Genomic DNA, 20015 nt, shown 5'->3' on the forward strand with positions numbered 1-20015 from the left:
GAAATTTACTGAAGAAACACATCTTTTTATGTAAAGTAACATTCACATCACAGTAGAAGTGAATCTGGCCAAATGCCTTCATAATTTTTCCAAAGCACATTGTAGCACATATACTAACACACTATGAAATGTCAAATCAAACTGAAATTACCAATGTCAACATAAATGAACAAGTTAATGCATACTGCCTTGTGTTTACTGTTGCTGCTTAGTTACAAAAAACAGTAGCTCACAACAATTCATTAGTGAAGTCTGTATTCACACTTGCTTATGCACAAAGGAAACTGCCTAAGAACTGATTTTAGTAAACAGTGTTTGCTCTATCCATAATAAATGATAGATTAAGATACCTCAACTCCTATCTAAGGCCATGCTTTTCAAAATTTTACCCATTTTACATGGAAAAAAAAAAAAAAAGGCACATTCCCAGAAGAGTTCTATGAAGGATGCAGAAGTCGTACTAGAATTACCAGTAATATTGGTTACACAAAAGGAATCCATTGTCTTTTCTCTTCCCTGCCAGCCCAGGCCAGCTCCCACAGGCAGGATTGCTGTGGTTCTTAACTGTTCTGTCAAAAATGCATGCAAATAATTCATTTCCATTTAGTTGTTCAAATATATATGGGAGTTATATATTTTATTCTGCAGGTAAACTTATATAAAAATATTATGTAAAAAGGATTAGCACTGTTTTATTACAAGCAAGCCAAAATATGAACACAAGAGCTTCACATCACAACTCCCACTCCCACTGTATAGCAATCATTACAATCGCATGGATTAAAGTCATTTTATATCTGATAGCATACAAGACATTAAAGCACACTGGAAAAAAAATATCACAGACATTTAAACACAAGCCAAATATGAAAGGGAAAAAAAAAGATTTAGTAAGAAAGCAAACGTTGATTACAACAGATATACAAATATGTACTTCATAGAGATGTAGCCAACAGACATTTTAAACAACTTTACTTCCTAAAAGGCATGATTTGCATTTAACGCCACTAGTTTTGCTATTAGAGAAACATGGCGGCAAGATTAGTTGTCATTTGTACACAAGAATTAATCTTTTTAAAATCAAGAAAAAGTGCCTTAAATTGGATGCTATTTTATTAGGAATCATTAATTACACACAGGTATGGGAGTAGAATTAATTTGGATGCCGACTTGTATTTTGTTATGAAATAAAGTATTTTTGGACCACTCACACTCCTAATTGACTTAGGGCCACAAATCCTGGGCTTTCAATGAGACTAGTCCTAAATAATATAGCTGTTTCTGAAAAATCTAGCAAGGAGTTTAAAATTAGAGTCCTCAGTTGTATTCAGATACCCAATAGTCAAAAGGGCTGAGGCACACTACCAGCGGTCACTGGTCTCAGGAAAATCAGGGAGAGGAAGTAATACAGATTTAGGAGGCTAACATTAGATCTTGTTTTTCAAAATCTTACTAATTTACAGTTTGCACACACGGTAACTTTTTACCCCCTTTGAAGTTTTTACATAAATGAGTAAGTGTAGTCTAAGTTCTCATATTACAAAATATGCTTAACTGCAAAATACAGCTGTCACTAGTATGCTGAACTATAAATAATTTTAAAAAGTATCTCTGTCAAGTGAAAAAAGTACATCTTCTCCCACTATCCTTTCTGTGTTCGTTCTTAGTTCGTTTGTTCAAAAATTCAACAATTCACCATGATCTCTTAAGTCTTTCATTTAAATTAGAAAACTTTCGCGTTCATTTCTGAGCATCCTTGCATTTAAAGCTGTGTTGTCCAAGTGCTTAAAAGGCTCAACATTCCCTTTAGGGCCTCACTAATGCTGAAGAAAGAGAATCATACTGTGACAGGCAACAGTTGAAATGACATCACACAATCTATCAGCCAGCTGGAGGGGGCCATCCAGACTTTGCCTTGACGAACTTTCTCTGGTTTATATTTAGAAGACACATCATAGATTATATATTGAGTACAAAAGCTCTGGTCAGAACTCGGTTCTGCATGGTAGGCTACTGTGTTGATGCTCTGTGTCACGTCACTATCTGGCTTTGGCTGCCTGATGAGGATTTGTCCACCTCCTGCTTTAACCAGTTCTGTAAGGTCATTCTTCTGATGACAGGTGAAAGTTCCCAGAAAATAGAAGTAGCAACCATCAAACAACTTAGGCAGCTAAGGGGGGGAAAAAAAGGATAAAATAGTTAAAAGTAAGTTAGCAGTTCACAATTCAGCGTATGCTGTAGAACTGAATAACCAATATCAGTTAGAGTGGTACAAGGAAAAATGAGGTAAATTGTACTAGAAACTATTATACTAGTTTCTAGAAAGCTCAATATGCTTCTAACCAAAGGCAGTCACTGAAAGGTTAGATTGTAAACTTCTTGTAGCAAGGACCCTCTCCGCTTTTTCTGCATAAACAGTACAATTGTGGTCCTGATCCGTGAATGGGATTCCCAGGTGCTACCACAACGTAACTAATACTACTACACAAGAACACCAATCTACTGAACCCCAGTGATCTTCCAGTGGAAAGGAGATAGTGGAAAAGACCTAAGACTGAATAAATAATTTCTATATATAATTTTCAACTTTCAGATGGGAAGTAACTCCAAACAGGAACTGAAAAAGGAATGGAATTTTTGCAGAAGCTACAGCCCTTTTGTTTTATGTAGTTTCTTATCTAAATGTAGAGTAGACATCTCTTTGACAATTCAGGAAGGTTTACAGAAATGCAGGGCAATATAATCCATCATTGCTACCTTATGGATTCTGGAAATTGCCTCAGTCATCTGTTCAAATGATCAGATATCTGAACACCTGTGCAATCAATTTAATCTGCATGTACAGCAAAGACACGTATATATAGCAAATAATACTCAAAAATAGTTTTAAGAAATAACTACCAATTTTATTCTATTGAGTCTGCCTTTCTGTGGACCACCAGAAATTTCATACTTCTCCTCTTCTTCTTGAGCTCTGCTTTGCAGACATGCTTTCACCCCTGGAACGAAGACCAAAGGCAAGTGTTATTACTGCCAGTTTAGAGGAGTATTTTAAGAATCCTGAAAGCCTGACTGCACTGCCAAAAGATCATTGTCTTTCCTTTTTGAAATCATCATTCTGGTTTTGTGTTATTTTAAGACTGTACTCCAAAGACTAGTTTAAATTTACAGAGACTATTTGCAGGGCATGACATTAAACAGAAATCTTTACAGCATCAAGAACTAAATGACAGTGCTAGTTAATTTTTTCAAAAATGTTTGCCTTGCATTTAAAGGTTTTATGATTAATGTTTGTGAAAGACAAGAGATAGAAAATAAAATCTTACTGTTATATATTATAGCTAGAGCGCTGTCAAACTCTCCCTTTAATGTGGCCTTTCCTTCCAAATACAAACTGATACACTTTTGTCTTCCTGAGTCTAGAAGCAGCCTGCAAACAATATTTAGGGAACGTGAACTCTTTCCTCTCCCACTGGGCACTAACAACACTTTAAAACTTGAGTATAAACTCAACTGCTGATCATTTGAAAATGGGACAGCAAACTTGCCCTATTTGTACTTGAAATGAAGCCAGTAAAACATTGGTTCTATATTGCATTACTCATACAAGCAACCATATTCTGCTGCCATTTTAAAGAAAAGGCAGTTAGTAGGTATACATGGCATTGGAACAAAAAGGTCCAATTGGCTTAATTCTGGTTCTTTCAAATGTTACCTTTTGAAAGAACTTTGATTAACACCTGCAAACAGCCAAAGTGTGGTGCTTCAGTGCAGTTCACAACACTGTCTGTCTTCTAGCCAAGCCACTTATCCCTACCCAAATCTCTCCACCTCCCCACAATCCTGAACTAACAGAACTCAAAGAAAAAGAGGTAGAAAAGTTCAGCTCTACATAAACAGCGTTTACCTTTAACAGAGAAGAGAAAGAGGTCATATAAAATCTACAGGGTAATTTACTACTGTAAACGGATATTACATGAAGGTGCTTAAATGAAGGGGATGGGTGGTGTTTTTAAGCTCTTAGGTAGTTAAGATTTCCAGTCTGCGCTGACCCTGGGGAATCCTGAAAGCCTGACTGCACTGCCGAAAGACCATTGTCTTTCCTTTTTGAAATGATCATTCAGGTTTTGTGTTATTTTAATTTTCAAAAAGTTAATAAAAATCCAACAACTTAGTTGTTTATGGGCAGCAAATAATAAATAAGACATCACAATTATTGGATGTGCCCAGACAAGCTTGGCTGTGCAGTACGTAGTGTCGCAAACATGTCTTCAGCGCCATATACCGCACAGTCAGCTGTTCTCCGCATTGCAAGGGCACACTGCCCATGCATGTGTTGCTCCATTTTTTTTTCCATGCGGTTTTTTGACCCCTGGATACCCAGGGGCAAAAAAATCTTGTGGGAAAAAAAAAAAAACGGAGCAGCACAAGCTCAGGCAGAGTGCACTGATGAAAAGCGGAGCTAAGCTGCCCGGAGCCACGCTGCAGCTGCCAACCAGCCTCCACTTGGCAGGATCACCGGGAGGCTCCCATAACCCCAGGTAAGGCTGCTAGGCCCAGCACAGTACTGGTACCAGCCGTTCCTACTGCCCCCCCCCCGGTAATTTGCCGTGTGCCAAAGTATGCATGGCACGGGCGTTCTCCAGGGACAAAGTAGCTGTGGCACAAGATACATTGCTGCTACTTGTCCCCAGAGAACCAAACGTCCATGCTTGTCTGAACTGGCCACCTTTGTGACTGCAAACTGTCCTCTGACCTATGGGTAATTAAAAGGTAAAAAGTTCTTCAGGCCTAGTTCAGTGTCACATTATTATGTTTTCTGTATTCCAGCATGAATCCCAATGACTGCTAGGCTCAATTCTTTTGGTAGATTCCTGCTAAATGTTGTACAAAATTAAAAGAAGGTGCAAAGCTAGTTATTCTCTGGAAAAGAAAAATTACATATATATTCACTTGCGGCAGAAAATTTCTAAAGGTCTGAGAACTCTAAACTTAATTTTTTAAAAGCTCTTTGAAGTTACAGCAAAACCCAGATACTTTGCAAGGACGAATCTCCCATTAAGGTGAGGGTTTGTGAAGTAACTGGCGCCACAGCAAAGAGCTGTGCAGGACAGCTGATGAGCTCTAGTTAAGTGGAGAATAAGCACTAACCGAGGTAAAAGTCACATGAAACAGATGAATGGCTCATACTTAATTTGGCAACTAGCTGCAAGTTAAGCAGGTTGTGTACCACCAATATACAAGTGGTCTGTCTACTGTAAAACCACTGTATTTTAAGATTTCTTTCTATCACTTCATCTTTCCTGTGCTTTTAAGGTCGGGGTTCTCTCTCCCCCTTGCACAAGTGCAATAATGCCAGCATGGAGAGGAAAGGCACTAATCCTCACAATATGTTCCTTCATTAGCGACACACCAAGTGCACTGTTTGACTTATAACCATGTTACAAGCTCTTATGCAGACAAGCTCCGCTTAAGGCCGTCTCGCTTTGCACTGTTTCGCTAAAACACTCATTTTAAATTGATACCTGATTTCACTTAGCACTCAGCAAGTTTCGTTATAACACTCACAGTCATCATATTGCGCCATTAAAAACACTTGCCATCGCCATCTTGGATTGTCAAATGCTTTTGGTTTCACTTAACACTAATTTTTTCAGGAAACAATTAAGAGTGCTAAGCGGGAGTTGCCTGTATTATCCCATATAAATGAAAAGGGGTTTCATTTAGAAATATGTGATTTGATTTTTGGAAGTACTGCATACAAACACCTCCCAGAAAAGCATCTGCTCCTCTTAGTTACTCAGAACTTCTGGAAAAAGACATCAAAATTATTATTTAAGCATCAGTTTATATCAGGGGTAGGCAATTATTTCAGCTGGAGCACTGCTTAACAAGTTTAGGTGAGCTGTTGATGGCCACAAGGCTAGCCCCGCCCCCTGGCTGCTATCTTGGGACCAGAAGTCCAGCCCCCAGACCCCTGACCACTGCGACTGGAAGTCCCTCCCCCTGCCCCCACAAGTGCTCCTTCTCGGAAGGGCTTTTGTCATCTTGGAACTGAAAATAAATAAATAAATAAATATACATACACACACACATAATCAAACTTCGACAATAATGTTTTAATTTTATTTAAAAAAATATTTTGTCCTTACATGTATGCATATGTGCTTTGTATATAGAGGTGATTACATACATCAAAATGAGGTCTTACTCTTGTATCTTGTGGGGGGTGTTGAGGGGTGGTGGGGCTGTATGTGTATGTGGAGAAAGGTATGGGGGAATATGTGGATGTGAGGGGGGTGTTTGTGGGGACGTGTGTGTATAGGTGGGTATGGGCTTTGTGGAGGAGGAGGGTGGGCATGGTGGAGGGTGGGTGCATGTGTGGTGGGCTGTGTGCATGTAGCAGTGAGCAGGGCTTCCCCCAGAGGCACAAGGGTGTGTGTGTATGTGGGGGGGTGCATGTGGGGAGAGATATAGGGGAGGGTGTGGGTGGGTGCGGTGATTGTTTGTGGGGGCGGGTGTAGTTGTGGGGTTTGCAGGGGAGGGTTTGTGGGTATGGCAGCCCCCTACATGCACTGACCTGAGTTAGTCAGCACCTGCAAAAGCCCAGAGCCCATGTGCCCTGGGGTGCCTCCCCACCACTGCCAACAGCGTACGCAGCCCAGTCCCTGCCCCATGCACCCACTGTCAGAGTCACCCTGGTGGGGGCAGACCACCCAGGAACCCGTGCATACAGCCCTGACCTGGCCTGCCCCCTACCTGCCCTACAATGCCTGCCTGTGGTGCATGTCCTGCCACCCCTTGGGCACACAGTGGGGCTGGGGCAATGGCTCTGCGAGCTTGACTGGCCTTTCTAGACTGAACTGGACTACCAGGTGCTGGCACCTGTTGGCGGCTGCTGCTGCTGCTGGCCCCAGTCCCATGGTACTGGTGGGGACCCATGTGTACAGCCCTGACCTGGCCTGCCCCACGCCTGCTCTGGACTCACTAGTGCTGAGCAGAGGCAGCAGCAGTGGCTGCCAGGCAGAAACTGATTCTTGATGCAGGGGAAAAGTGGCCCCCTGCCTTGCTGCTGCCAGGCCCTTTCTGCTGTAGTGGCCTGGACCCTGCGCTGGGTTGCCCTGTGTTTCCATTGCTGTCACCGCCACCTGCTGAGCAGCAGGGGAATGGTGGCAGCACAGTTCAGAAGAAGGGCAGCCTTGCCTAGGGTCTGGGTGGCTGCAGCAGGAAGGGTCTGGCAGTGCTGAGTGGGAGGGAGCTGCTCTTCCCCTATGCCAAGGAACAGTTTTTGCCCGGCTGGCACCACTGCTCAGCACGGGCAAGTCCAGAGCAGGCATGGGGCAGGCTGGGTGGGGCTATGCATGCAGTTCCCCACTGGTGCTGGGGCCAGCAGTGGCAGCTGCTGGAAGGAACTGCCACTGCCTGGGATGCCTACAAAGGCAGTTCAACCACAGAGCCATCCCAGTCCCACTGTGTGCCCAGGGGGCAGCACAACATATCACAGCTGGACAGTGCCTGGGCCAGGTGAGAACGAGAGTCCCTCTGCAGGCGGACAAAGGCCCTCTGTGGACTGGATGTGGCCCATAGGCTGTATTTTGCCTTCCCCTGGCTTTCATTTTCCATAAAGTTGCTTGGTGAAAAAAACAGATTGACAACTGCACATCTTTCTTAGTGAAGTTATTAATAAATCCTCATTTGGACTATTGTCAGAAGCTGTGGAACACAAGTCTGTTGGAGAACAAGCTACATTTTAAGCTGCTAGCAAAGTTCAGGTTCTAAGATCTTTGCTGAGGAAGGTGAACTGACACAAGCTGGATATATCATAACCTGAGATTTTCATTCTGACAGTGGTAGATGGAACAAATTTGACAAAATGAATAAGGGAAACTTAAGATGCCTTGTCTGAGAGTTACTTTCCTGAGGACAGCTAAAACTTCAAATCATGAAAGTGCCTATTGTCAGTAAAATGTGTTTCAGCAGAAAATACAGAATACATTAAGTCTGCTCTGTATACATATACCTTCCCATTTTACACTGCTGAATATATATTTGCGGGGTGGAGGGGGGTGTAAAATTATACTGCAGCTACTGTGACATTTAAGCCAGGTAGCAGAAAAACAGATTCAGAGTTGTCATTTTGATTAGGATATAGTAATGTGAAAGTTAGAAATTTTCTAAGAATTAGTACTACGTATTTCCAGAATGATAAAAACATGCATGTTCTCTCATGTATGCAACAGGTCTATAAAATGCTAACCTAAACTTGCCTTATTTAGCAAAGGACACACAAAAAATGAATCTTAACAGTTATAAAGTAAGTTGTCATCTATGGGATAATCTGTCACTTTCTTTTAATTGGCTCTTGTTCCAATTTCCACCCCACTATCAACTCCTGAGAATTAGTTGCTACTGGATAATTTGCTGTTATTTGCATTCCTTTTGGAGTGGCAAATTATTTACTTTATTGTACACGTCAAAGTAGGACAGTAAGTTCTATGCACCAAGAACTTACACCCAAGATGAAACAATCAGACACATTTCCAAAAAGCTGGCTTTGCCAGGGCTATGCATTCTTTTCTGGAGTGACATAAACCCTAACAAGTTTCTTGGTGATGATACAATAGCAAGCTTCCAGTACTGGATACAATCTTTTGCATAATGATGCCTAAGTAGAATTTATTCTAACTTGTGGGTCTTGTGACATCTGACTACAATTCAGATCTGGACAGTTTTATGGAGCCATGTGTCTTGGGATTCTTGTCAGACACTTGTCTTTCAGTCTCCCTCTAACCCTCTACTTTGTTCCTGTCTGTAGCAAAGTGAAAATTGCTAGAATTCTCGGCTGCGATGAAAGGCTGGCTGATGCTTTAGACTTCAAAATACTACATGTCATTTTACTGTCAACAGCACAACTAATAGGCAGTAAGAATATCACAACCTGGAAGAGAGGCAGATAATACAGAGAAGGTAACAGCAAAGAGAGAGAGACAGAAGTTAATATGGAACTGAGGTGAATATTGGCATGCCATACAAGACCAGAACGGTGGACCAACAGGGTATCTTGACAGCAGCAAATAGCAGATGCTTCAAAGAAAGGTGTAAGAAAGCCAAAAATGAATAATTATGGAATAATCTGACTGTAGTGGAAGTTTCTTCCAAACCCTGTCATTAAAAAAAAAAAAGAATTGTGAATACTTAAACCTGTCTGCTTTTACCATACAAGTCAACTATTAACTGTTGATACTCATATTATCCATTTCTAAAGCTACTAACTTCTTAGCCTCTATTTTATTTTATGGCTGTAAGTTCAACATGCTAATGACAAATTGTGTTTAAAAACAAAGTTATGTCCTCCTTCCTGTTTTGTGAAATGTGCCATTTCATTTAATGAAACACCTAAGTGTTACAAGAAATGAAACAGAAAGGCACAACTTCCCTGGAGTGCAATGAATAAAATTTCAGTGACCAGAAATAATAACTTTGTGAGGACCAGAATGAATTATTGAAGGAACTTTCTAATCGCCATCACTGAAGGGCAGTAATGGTGGATTAAAATGGGAGGGATGGGATAGACTGATGCTAGTGAGATAGGCTACATGCTTGTTGAAACTTGCAGACTTGCAAGTAAGATGCAAAAGATACAGTGCAGTTCTACAAGATTCTTATACTCTAAACTGGCTGCCTATACACTGTTTGCATGTAAACCTAAAAAGCTTTACACTCCTGGAAACACTTGTCCTCACTACGACAAGACATGTGGATTTAGAATTGGACTATGGAGCCACCTGTGGACTCACTCTTAAGATCCTTGGAAGACAATCTTACTTGTTTGCAAGTGATTGCTCATCATCACATTATAAAGTACTGAATTTCTGCAAAGAAGAACCTTTTTCAAAAATAATTCTGATTCATTCCATCACTACTGTGACAGAGCTATGGACATGTCAGTTTTCTGGGTGGTCAGGTTTATTCCTTTACACAATGGTGCTCATTACGTCTGGCTACATGGGTCAAATGAGTGGTGTATTGTTGGTCCATGGCTCAGATCCAGAAGACAGGGATGGTTCAAAGTGCAAAGCTGTGTCACCTGGCCCACCAGGCTGGAATCCGACAGAAGCATTCATTGTTGCAGCCTCTGGAGTCATAACAGCTGCCATTCTTCCCACTACATTTCCAGCCCAATGGGCAGCCCTGGAGGCCAGATGAGACAGATCCATGCATCAGATCCAGTCTGCAGGGCTCTCCATGAGTCCAGAAATGTTGCGGTAGGACAAGTGGCAGCAGTGTTATTTACTGTGGCTCCAGGAGCCGCATAAATTAATAGCCACTGCACATGACACTGCCAAACTTCCAGATTCCTAGGGAGCCCCGCGGGCTGGATGACACAGCTCTGCAGGTCAGGTCTTGGACACCTCTGCTTCAATATTTTCTTTTTCCCCAAAAGAGGAAGGATCACCCCTTTTCACAAAAAAAGGGAAAGTCACAGGAACTAAATTTTCTTAATGTTACCCGCACAAAAGGATACCAGTTTGTACCAACAAGACTCATTTCCCACCTTCCTCCACTTCAGATGGATTACACTGCTTGCTAGAGTAACCCATGCCAGGGTTGCACTAATTATATGGAGTGGCTGATGAAGACTTGTATTGGTGCACAAGGTATTTGATTATTCACCTCAGATAACGTATAAAGGCATCTAAATGCAAAGATGTAAGGACATACTGTTTAAAAAAATTCCACTGGAAAAAATAGCTACTACTGTTTTAAGATGTCAGGAAAGTAGGGTTAGAACAGACCTCATGAAGTAATCTAGTCCAGCCCTCTGCTCAAGGTAGAGTTATCTCTGACAAAACCATCCTAATCACTTTATTTTGCATTTGTAATCCATTAAAAAGTTGTATGCTCTGAGGGAAGAAAAGATTATTTTTTCCATGTGTTGAGCACAAGAACCCTGGCTGGAGTCCTAAGAATGGTTAAATAACAAAACTTCTGAGCTAGCATGTGAATGGCACATCGTGTCTGGAAGAAGGAAAATCTTTGACTTCTATTAGTGAGTTGTTAGGCCTCTTGCTAACGCTGCTCCTTGTCACCTACCTGAATCATTTCCCCTTTAGTTTCGTCCCATCCTCTCTCACTTCCCTGTACATGTGAACCAGGCTGCTCAAATTCCTAATGCACTTCTTGCCTCAATGTTGTGACTAGTTTATCTTTGTTCCTAAACTTTTATGTTTCCAGAAATCAGAAGTTAAGAAACGGCTATTTGTAAAATGTATAAAGTGAAGACAGTTCTACAAACCTTATTGTCTTATTGACCTTAATGAAACTTAACTGCAGTAGCAAGTGAGAAGAATGTAACTTTATGTGCACTGACAGAGAAAGAAAGGAGGGATTCTAGATTGAAAACAACCTTCACCAAAGCATTTATGTTTTAATCTTTAGTTAAAAAAGATCTAGTTAAAGTAACTTTAAAATGATATTTTGTGAAGAGACACATACCTGATTGGTGAAATGGAACTATATACCCCAACACATGCATTTAAACCTTCTTTAATCTATAGGGTTTAGCTACTGTTCTTTAAAGAGTGCTCCAAGAAGTCACCACACTCCTTCATGGAAGCAAGTGGCTGAAACAAGGCTTTAGGCTCAAAGGTAAATACAAGGGTGCGGAGGGATTTTGAATCATCTGAGTGGGAAGGACTTTTCTAGGGATTATTCTGAGCAAGTTTACATCTGCATGAATGGAAGACACGCAGCTCAGGCTGAGATGCAGAGAATCATCCCAGAAATGAACAAAGAGCTAAAGCCTAATAGTCTGAAAAAGTGATGTTTGTGGTTAGGGATAAAAAAAAGTCTGTGTTTTATGTTCAGGTGTTGATTGCAAGAGTCTTAGGACTCTAAGCAAAGGAACCATCTAAAACTGTGCGTGTTCAGGAAAGCAAGACTTTGAAGCAATCTGCTTATTGAAAGAAATTTACAAACACCTAACTCCATCATCAATTTTTGCCTCCTAACTTGAATAATCTACTACATTTCTGGCTTACCATTTGAGGTAAAAGCATCCCTTGTAACAAAAACGGCGACTTTCATCTCCAAAACAGTGAAGGAAAAAAATCATTTTTAAAAAAAAAAAAAGGAGGAGGAAAAGCCAATGAATCCTCTTGTTTTTAAAGCAATCTCTACTTCTTTGATTTAGAAAAAAGCAAAGATGAAATGCAGTATCACTTGAATCTTAACCTCAACTTACTAGGATAATGATATGCTACATTCTGCTCTATTACAGTCTCAGAAATAATGAAGGCAATAAAATAATGCAAGCAATGAAAGATATGGCCAAAGGCAAGAAACAGGGTGACAATCGTGTCTCAGCTGCTTTCTAGGCTGCTCTAAAAATGGATATATCACTCATAATGTGTTATAGATAAAAAATATGAAGTTGGCAACTGGTCTTAAGGACTGTTTCCTCTTTTGAAGACTTTCTTATACACAGTGTTCTCGTTCTGTCACCTTAATCTTCCAGCGTAAGACAAAAGGAAAGTCCAATACCTGTCAAGGTTTTCTGCCCTTTTGTAGAACTGGAGGCCCTGGATCCAGGCCCAGTTAGAGGAGTTTTCCAAGATAAATCTTTTTGGGGATAAGTAGAGAGAGCCATCTGTCAAGTACATGTGTATGTATATGCATAGGTGTATGTGTATGTGCATAAATATATATAAACCTGGGTTTTTATTTATTTTTTTTATATATATATATATATATATATAAAATCAAATTATGCATCATGACATAGAAAGAGGCAAATGGAAAAGACTATTTCTTAAAGTTACAGTGAAAATATGCTCTAATGGAAGAGGTAGCAAAAAATCCACATTTCTTTTTAATGAAATCAAATTTTTGCAAGCTGTGCCATATAAAGTCCTTTTTTTCTTCTTTTATTTTTTAAGTGACATGGTCAAACTTGTTTGGGCCATATATGTAATTTCTAAAGAAGTTACTCATATTTTTTTTTTCTAAATAAAGAGCAACACATGTCTAAGCACTATGTCCCTCTACACTTTACATTTATGCCACAGTTAAGGTGCTAATAATCATAGCATAAAATGGCAAGGGTGCTATACATGTACCCAATTTAAGGAGCCTTAACATGGCAAACCAGTAATATAAACATATAACACAGAACATTTTAATGGTTGGCTTGCATGGAACTTTAAAAATTAAACATGTCCAGAGCTGACAATCAGCTTATTGTTGGGCCAGGTTTTGAGACTACGCCATGGTCTCATACCGGCAGTGATGTATTCCTAGCTGTAGGTACCTAGCTTTCCACTTCCAGGAGGAGCCTAGGATTATGAATCTCAAGCTCATCTATACTGGCACGTAGAAAGGGCCATGCACGTATTGCATGGCAGGGGGCACAATTGTTGCAATCAGAGATCAGATCCTTTGGCACCCTTAAATGAACATGTACCAGGGGTCCAAGGCACAGTGCTGAAGTTTTTCCACTGATGTGGTGACTTTTGGAGCAAGCTTTTTCTTTGACATCATGACTTGTGTCTTTAACTTTGTCCTTTATTTGCACTGGTTTTGATACAGATGTAGCATTAACAGAAATAAGCCAGAGCAAATGCACACTTCTTAAAAGTTTGTTTTTATGCCATGCTTTAAGTGGAATTAACCAAAGAGAAGACAAGAAGCCACGATAAATAAGAAAAAGTATGAAAAGGAAAGAAAAGCAAAAACCCTTTTTTCCTAGACAAATGTTCCATCAGCAGGAGTCCAATTATTTGTTATAACAATCTTTAACTTGTAATGATTCCGAAGAAGACTAATAACAGACTGGTGGGAACAGATGGAGCGGTGTTGTTAATTATAGACACTTAGCTGCATCAGACCCCATGAGTTATTACTAACAATTTCCCACTAGGGAGAGAATCACTTGCTTTTAAAAAGTATGTTGCTTACTAAGCTGTGAACATTAGCAGCCAGGAGTGTACTAATCAGTGCTTTAATAACATATTAAATAAAGCTCAACAACAACAAAATATATATTAAAATACTTACGGGACAAAGATTTCTATATAAGCAAAGTTTATTTTCTCAATTTTAGAAATATGACTGAAAAATAAAATTCTCACAAGTTTTTAATCTCACCTCTGAAATGCGCATCATTTCCCTTGTGCTCAATTGATGGAAGAAACAGTCCTTTATTGCTGCTATTAACACATATTAGTTTCTGAATCACATGACCAATAAAATACTGAAATGGAAAAGAGGATACCTAGCCTGTACATGTGGAAAATTTGTAGACCTCCTGCTCAGGCTGTGAATAGCTTTGATAAACTCAAGCTCTAGAATCTATAAGACGTACCACAGAAACATTAACTTCAGAGAGCTTCAGTAAAAAAGAATTCTACTTTCACTGAAGACAACATGCATATCCTGTTCACAAGCATACTACTATTTGTTTTTTAGCCCCAAGTGACCACAGAAGTTCTTGTCTAACAATGTGTGTAACTACTAAGTAGCTACACCTCAGCAGGAAAAACCAGTCAGCAGGAAAAACTTCCAAAAGCCTAGATGCCACATTTCTTAAAGTGTCAAAGCTTTTCAGAGAGAAGCTACTCATACTTGTAACGGACCGTATCACCATCATTCCCCTTGCATTTAAGTTACTATTTTGGGAGACCTGCACATAAAAGGCACAGTAGGCAGTATATCTACAGTATATCCATTGCTAATATTCAGTGAATCCCAGGTTTAGGCCTTGATAGGCAATATTTCTATCCATTAAACCTACCTTCTTCACAGGCAATGATAATGTACTGACAGAAGGAAAAAGTGCCCCACCAACTTCAACAGGGGCTAGCATGCGCGTAAAATAAAGGCGAATCCACATGTTTTACTGCTTTTGCTGTTAACCAGTCATTTAATCCTTCTCAGCAGAAGGAATAATAGTAAAACCCAAATCTGCCCTTACAGTCACTTAAAACATGTAAGCTTAATGCTATAAAGTGCATATTAGAACATTTAGTTTATTAATGGGGTTGGAATGCTCAGTGTTGAGCAGTGAACAAAAGCATCCCTTATTTGCATGCAAGGAATGACTACGTCAAGAGTATTTGATTAAAAATGACATGGTACACATTTTCCACAGAAGAAGCAATTATATTTAAACTTAAATTCCTGTCATCCATAAGATAAAGTTTTGTGGTTCTCAAGTCAATATACAGTATAACCTCATAAATCTGACATGCTTGGGACTGAGTACCTGCCGGAAATGTGAAAATTCTGGATTTCTGAAACGGTAGTACTGGCCGGTCCTGGAGCAGCAGCTACACACAGAGCAATGGCGTGGGGTGGTGCATGGCAGCGGCAGCCGCCATGTGCAAGCTTCCCCCTCTGCTGCTGCTCCAGGGACTGCCTGCTGCTACTCCCCAAAGGAGTATAGTTTTAAAAAGTGCTGCCAGTTTTGACAATTCCGGATTTTTGATTTCCAGATTTATGAGGTTATACTGTATTTATACTTAGGACAAATTTCTGAAAAAGACTAAATTTTCTCATATATTCACCTTGGCGCTATACACTTTTGGGTTCAAAAATAAAAAAACTAAAATTTAAATGACTTACATTCAAATTTCAAGACCCAACATCCAGACAGAATGGCCATCATATATTTGAAAGTACTTCGGACTGAATCATCAGGGACAATAACGTGAGTCACTAGAATAAAAGTTATATGTAAGAAAGCCTACAAGCATATAAATACAACCCCATCTGTAAATTTTATTTCAAACTCAATCACCCACCCTTCATGAAACTCTTCTTTTCCCATTTTGATCAATCACTCTTCTCCATGCCCCAAATATACAATTTTGTTATTCCATTCAAATATTGTTATTCCATTCAAAATTTCATTTCTAAAATTTGTGTAAGAGGGTAAAATTAAAAATGTAGTAATGCTGAATTAAAAATGCTGCAAAAGGAACAAAATAAAAAAGCCAAACCAGCTTTTTTAGTGCTGGTGCAACTTGAACCTTCTCTTAGCTACACAATTTATAGAAGGAAGAACGTAAGTGACAGAACTGCATCATCTTTGATGATAATATTCCAAGACTTATTACAGAATTTCAGTATTTTGGCACAAGTATGATGGCACTCTCCCAGCTAACAATTTTTAGGCTTTACAGATGGCAGCAGCTGAGCTAAATGCAGGTGAGAGCCCCTCTTAACTTTAACACAGTTGGTGAAACTCTTCAAAGGAATAAGCTAAATCAATGAGGTATTTAATGCCTTAAAAATGTCACTATCAAGGTGCAATTATGCATAACCACCTTAAATAAGGAGGATCTGCAAACTGCATAGAAAGGTTGCTGTTGAGAGAACCTGTCACACTGTTATTTTCATCATGCTACAGGTCAATAAATCTGCTTCTCTTTAAAGGCTGTGTAGCACTGCCACTAAGCAAGCATGAAAGAGCGCTCAGAAGAAAGTACAACATGCAGCAACTCTAAAGCTGGTTCAGTTTCAGCAAGTAAGGCGCTCTCCTTTTTAAAACAGAAAGGAAGAGAGTAATATTAGCTACCTAAAGTTAAGGAGCTTTAGTAACAGCACACAGCAGAGCTGCTGGTTTCCTTAAGACCTGCCTCAGTAGGCTAGCCAGAGTGCAGTACCTTCAATTCCAAATGCTGGAGCTCCCAAAGTGCCCATAGAAGTGGTGGTGTAAACCACTTTGATGTTAAAGCCAATACACTGGCCTTTTATGGGGGAGCTATGATTGCAATAATACATGCAGGACAAAAAAAATCATCAGAATCCTAAACCATCAGGTTTTCTGCTTCATGCATGGTCTCAGGAGTGCCCCCATCCTGTGGAAGTCAAGGAAGGTTCCAGGACATTTCTCCATGATCTTGAAGTACAGAGGCAGTATCCGGCAATCTATGACTTCCAAGGTGCATTCCAAGGTAGAATAACTGGTTGCTTGTAGATGTGAAAAAACAAAACCCTAGTGTTTTATTTAAACTCAGCACAGTCCCATGCCAAGCGCAGTGCATGCCCACAAGAGGCATGGCGTTAGCTAGGCCCAGCTCACCCAAAGTCTGTAACAGATTGGGCACTTTAGTACAGTGGTTCCCAACCTGTTTTATGCTGCAGACTGGTACGGGAGTGGGACAGGGCACATGGAGCTGGCTGCCTCCCTCCTGGGGCTGCTTTGCTTTAACCCCGCATGTGACTACAGGCAGTGGAAGCTGCTTGCCCAGATAGACAGATGGGGGTCCACGCAGAGTACTTGTGCCACAACCCGGCAGCCAACCCTTTGCGGCCCGGTATCAGGCTGTGGCCCACTGGTTGGGAACCTCTGCTTTAGTAGGGCTTTTTTGTGCTTTTATCTAATAGTTGATTGAACCAGCTTCAGACAAAAGCACCCGGTCTGTATAGATTCTGTGGAGCTGGGTCAAGCTAACATGCTACTTCTTCCAGGAAAGCATGCGTTTGTTCGTTTGTTTGTTTTTTCCACGTCTGTCAGCAGCCACCCTCACTACCTTTGTGACACAGACAGACAACCTTGTTAGTGTTGTAGGATCATGTTTAAGACATGATCAAAATGAATGCAAAAAAACAAAAGGGGAAGGCTGAAATGGAATAGCCAAGTGCCATAAACTGAACAGCTAAAACACAAGAGGAGACGCTGAGCTCTCCAAATTTCAGTGATGGAGTGCCAAGAAAGATGCAAAGGCATGACAAACACAGCTGTTGTGCTGAAGCATCAAAAATACAGGGACAAAAGCAGGTGCTGTGGCCAAAACACCAACATGAGCAGACTGCTGCTGGCACCAGTCTCTACCAAAACTGCTTCCAAACTGCCAACCAAAAACAAGAAATACATTGACACTGAAGTGCAATGGCTAGAATAACCTGATGACTGAAGCACCTAAGGAAAACAAAAATACTCTCTTGCAAATGTTTAAAAGCTAGAAATGATGGAAAAGGATACCAGATGGGTGAAGTGATAGAGGAAGATAGCAACAGCAGGAATGAAACATACATACACAGTTTCTGTAGGCAGCATCGTTCGCAGCTGTAGTCTAAAAAGAGCAGTGGAAGGTTCTGAGGGTAGTAGGTTAGCTGAGAATGAGCTCTACCATCACCAACAGGAAACCTCCCAAAGTAGTTCACCCTGCTAGCAAGCAATGTTTTTGGGGCCAAAAATGGCAAGAGTCTGTAGGAGTGTTCCTGCCTTGCATCAAGAAGCTGGGAACCAGGATCTGGAATGCTGGAGAGTGGTTTATTTTTAGTGAGTAATTTTCTTCCTAGTTCATTTTTATCATAATGAAGCTGATTTTTTTGTGCCAGAGCTCCTTTCTTAAAAGGTACTAGCCTACAGCTTAAGTATAAATGTGGAAGTTAATATTGTTTCAATCCTATTACAAGTCTAAATACTTTATCCTTCCATGTAATTTGAAATGCAACTTCAGTCTCCAAAGCCTTAAACAGTCAACAGTATAATGGCTATACGTATAATCTTGCAGTGTTACAAGAATCCAAGATGCATTTAGATACATAAGTACCTACCTGTGCTGTTAAACTCCATGCACCTTCTAGCCTTCAGAACTGCTGACAGTTTGCTCAGTAATTTCTGTTCATCTGAACCAAGGCGGCTCCCCAGTAGAACAACAGGTCCATCTTTAGGGCGGTTTGGGCTTGCTTGCTATGCAAGGAGGAGAGGGGAAAATAAATCCTAAATCCTACTTAAACCAAATGCTTGGGAACATAAAGAAAGTAATGTATTTGGTTGATGGTTTTATTAAAAATAAGCGTTTTAAAAAACTACTTATGGCAGAATTACAGGACAGATTCATAAATAAGGTGTATGTATAACAAACGAGTTCTAGAGGGAAAGCTATGACATTATAGGTACTCTGTGTAATTTATGTATGATACCAAAGCAATTTTTGTATATTAGCTTTAAAATGGCATGCACACACAAACATTTTACTGTAAAATGGCACTGTAAGGATTGAAGCTGTTATATATCAACACCACCATGTAAACCTCAGTACCAAAAGACAGAAAGAAGAAAAAGAAAAGAAAAACTGCTCACTGAAATACCACCAGTATACAGGGAAACATACATATGTAAAATCCAAGTAGGATTTACTCTAAGACCCACACACATTGCTCTGGCTTTGAAAAGGGGCCTTTCGGTAAACAAGACTAAGATTCTTAGTCCAGTATTTCAGGTTTTCAGAACACACCATTTATTCACTCTAGCTGTGGGGAAATGAAAGGCCTAAAACAAGACCATAAAGTTATTTTCAACTGGTGGATTCCCCTGAATATTTTTTAAAAGGAGGATACAGTACTAGATAATTATACTTTTGAACTCTGCCTGAGGGCTGAATCAATCCCAAGGAGCCACTGAATCTGGCTTGTGGAGGCAGAAGGTTTTTCCTGTGCTGGTGCCTATGCTGGAGCTGGACAGAGAGGACCTGTGCTGGGACCAGACAGCTGCAAGCTGTGCCTGCATTGCTACAGCACAGGAACAACTTCCAGCAGGTAGAGAACTTACCCAGGGTTGGGCAGCTTGTAGCCACGCTGGTACTGCAGCTAGGGAGTAGGGAACATAGAAAAGTGGTGACAACACAAGTACAGCTCCCAGCTGCCCAACCCTACTGCAGATCCCCTTTGGCTGGAAGCCACACTTGTGCTGCAGCTGGGAAGCAGGGGACTGGGAAAAGCAGCCATGGGGTATGTGCAATTCCCAGGTACCTGGTCCCAGCAAAGGCAGCCTCCTCTCCTCTCCTCCTCAAATGCTGATACACTGCCAAAGCCACCTGGCCCATGCCAGACTGAAGCCAAGTCATTCTGTTTGTGGCTTATAAAAGGTGGCTAACCACTGCCTCGGAGCAAACACGAGCATTCTTGCTGTGTCAGAATAGAGAGAAAGATGCAGACAGATAATACACAATGCTGAAGAATAAAAAGTTTCCAGTACAGTTTGAGTGTGATCATGTTTTTAAAAC

General features: G+C 40.5%; 1 protein-coding gene across 1 annotated transcript in view; it reads right to left on the reverse strand.

The window, feature by feature from the left end:
- Positions 1–622: 622 nt before the first annotated feature.
- BARD1 (BRCA1 associated RING domain 1) overlaps positions 623–20015 on the reverse strand; it is a 78511-nt gene continuing 59118 nt past the window's right edge. Inside the window, exons 8-11 of the mRNA XM_090044935.1 lie at positions 18565–18700; positions 15622–15714; positions 2902–2999; positions 623–2170 (exon numbers count right to left, since the gene is read on the reverse strand). Of these exons, the coding sequence (XP_089901061.1) occupies positions 1838–2170; positions 2902–2999; positions 15622–15714; positions 18565–18700 (660 nt within the window). The 3' untranslated portion in view covers positions 623–1837. The remainder of the gene's footprint in view (positions 2171–2901; positions 3000–15621; positions 15715–18564; positions 18701–20015) is intronic.

This window comes from Crocodylus siamensis, chromosome 4 (genome assembly GCF_052110815.1).
Source record: "Crocodylus siamensis isolate JL-2025a chromosome 4, ASM5211081v1, whole genome shotgun sequence".
Taxonomy (NCBI): Eukaryota; Metazoa; Chordata; order Crocodylia; family Crocodylidae; genus Crocodylus; species Crocodylus siamensis.